Raw genomic sequence first — 2,500 nt, forward strand, 5'->3', positions numbered from 1 at the left:
TCCAGTGGAAAGAGTGGACAGTTTTCGGTACCTAGGTGTTCACATCACACAGGACCTGTCTTGGTCCTGTCACACCAACACCCTGGTGAAGAAGGCCCGGCAGCATCTGTACCACCTGAGACGCTTAAGGGACATTAAACTACCCTCTCAGGTGCTTAAGACTTTTTACACCTGCACCATTGAGAGCGTTCTGACAGGTAGCATCACTTCCTGGTTCGGGAACAGCACCATGCAGGACAGGCGAGCCCTCCAGAGGGTGGTGCGTTCAGCTGAACGTACCATCCACACCAAGCTACCTAACCTGCATGACATCTACAGCACACGGTGCAGGACCAGAGCCAGGAAGATTGTGAAGGACCTCAGCCATCCCAACAATGGACTCTTTTCTCTGTTGTGTTCAGGGAAACGCTTCCGCTCCCTGAAAGCGAACACAGAGAGAATGAGGAGGAGCTTCTTCCCGCAGGCCATTCAGTGTTTAAACCCGGAAACACCCAGGATCTAAAAGCTGGTCCACTCTCTCTATCATCACACCTCTTCTCTATACATATCTCACCTTTCGCACCACGACACTTTAAACTCTGGACTCGCACAGCACAGTGCACTTTATATTTACACCACACCATACCGCACACGGACACTTTACACCACACCATACCGCACACGGACACTTTACACCACACCATACCGCACACGGACACTTTACACCACACCATACCGCACACGGACACTTTACACCACACCATACCGCACACGGACACTTTACACCACACCATACGCACACGGACACTTTACCACACCATACCGCACGGACACTTTACACCACACCATACACACGGACACTTTACACCACACCATACCGCACACGGACACTTTACACCACACCATACCGCACACGGACACTTTACACCTTAAATTGTTTATTGTTTACTGTTTCACTGTTTACTGCCATAAGGATGGGAAGAAAAATAAAACAAAGAAAAAGAAGGCAGATAAATAAAGTATAAAACTACATAAAATAAATATAAATATATATATAAAAACTATATAAAATAAAATATAAGATAAAGATATATATATTCTTTATATCTTTATATATTTATTTTCTATGGTTTTATACTTTATTTATCTGCCTTCTTTTTCTTTGTTTTATTTTTTTTTCACCCCATCCTATTCCCTCATGCCGGACCGCCATAATAAGCATTTCACTGCATGTCGTACCCTGTATGTATGTGTATGTGATAAATAAAATTTGATTTGACACACACACACACACACACACACACACCTCTACACTCAGCAAGAGAGAGCGAGAAAAAGAGACAGACAGCACGAGAGAGAGAGAGAGAGAGAGAGAGAGAGAGAGAGCGAGAGTGAGTGAGACAGTGAGAGTGAGTAAATAGAGAGAGTGAGTGTGTGTGTGTGAAAGAGAGAGAGAGAGGGAGAGCAAGAGTGAGTGAGTGTGTGAGTGAGAGTGTGTGAGTGAGAGAGTGTGTGAGTGAGAGAGTGTGTGAGTGAGAGTGTGTGAGTGAGTGAGTGAGAGAGTGTGTGAGTGAGAGAGTGTGTGAGTGAGTGAGTGAGAGAGTGTGTGAGTGAGAGAGTGTGTGAGTGAGAGAGTGTGTGAGTGAGTGAGTGAGAGAGTGTGTGAGTGAGTGAGTGAGAGAGTGTGCAGTGTGTCATTGAGAGAAAGAGAGACAGACAGCGAGTGAGTAAATAGAGAGTGAGTGTGTGTGTGAGAGAGAGAGAGAGAGGACAGTGAGGGTCTGGTTCTGGGTAAGTTCTGCTTCAGCTCTTTAAGAGTGTTGAAGTTCACAGGAGTAAAAATGTGACTGATTTCAGGTATGCAGCAGTTCCAGCTGAGGAGGAAACCTGCACTGTCAGGGGGAGATCAGGGGGAGATCAGGAGGAGATCAGGAGGAGATCAGGGGGAGATCAGGGGGAGATGACCCTGACCCCTGACCCCCGATACTCGGACAAGGATCAGGAATAAAGCCAGTGGATTAAATCCTGGTTACGGTTTGAACCACAGCAGATCTTACCTTGGCTTTCCCGGCCTCCAGTTTCTTCCGCCGCTCCTCATCCTCCATCTCTGCGCCTTCGGAGCCTAAACACGAGAGAGAATCACTTCATACGAGTCTCAGATAAACAGCAGCGGCTTCACTCTGAACTCTGGCCGGAGGAGAGGACGCAGTCCCGGGTCAGCGTGCCGCAGGACCCGCCGGATGATCAGGCTGCTCAGTGACAACTGCCAACTACTGCAGCCGCCATGTTTTTACACGTACACTTACGGCGCGTGCTTGCGTCATCACGCAGGCGCGTGACGTCACCACGCAGAGCGTGAACCATATTTATGTGAAATAAACATAAACGTGCCCGCGCGCGCGCGTGCGTGTGTGTGATGAATAAGATGTATCAATTAAATTTTTCTGTCGAAATAAATCAAATGTTACTGAAATATAACATGTATTATGCTAATGAGGATACATGATTATTAGTGGTGTGG

General features: G+C 47.0%; 1 protein-coding gene across 1 annotated transcript in view; it reads right to left on the bottom strand.

Annotated features, from left to right (window-relative positions):
- Window positions 1-2,341, bottom strand: part of akap9 (A kinase (PRKA) anchor protein 9) — a 127,697-nt gene extending 125,356 nt beyond the window's left edge. Inside the window, 1 exon segment of the mRNA XM_046858757.1 lies at window positions 2,037-2,341. Within this exon segment, the coding sequence (XP_046714713.1) occupies window positions 2,037-2,084 (48 nt within the window). The 5' untranslated portion in view covers window positions 2,085-2,341.
- Window positions 2,342-2,500: the final 159 nt, after the last annotated feature.

Source organism: Silurus meridionalis, chromosome 10, assembly GCF_014805685.1.
Source record: "Silurus meridionalis isolate SWU-2019-XX chromosome 10, ASM1480568v1, whole genome shotgun sequence".
Taxonomy (NCBI): domain Eukaryota; kingdom Metazoa; phylum Chordata; class Actinopteri; order Siluriformes; family Siluridae; genus Silurus; species Silurus meridionalis.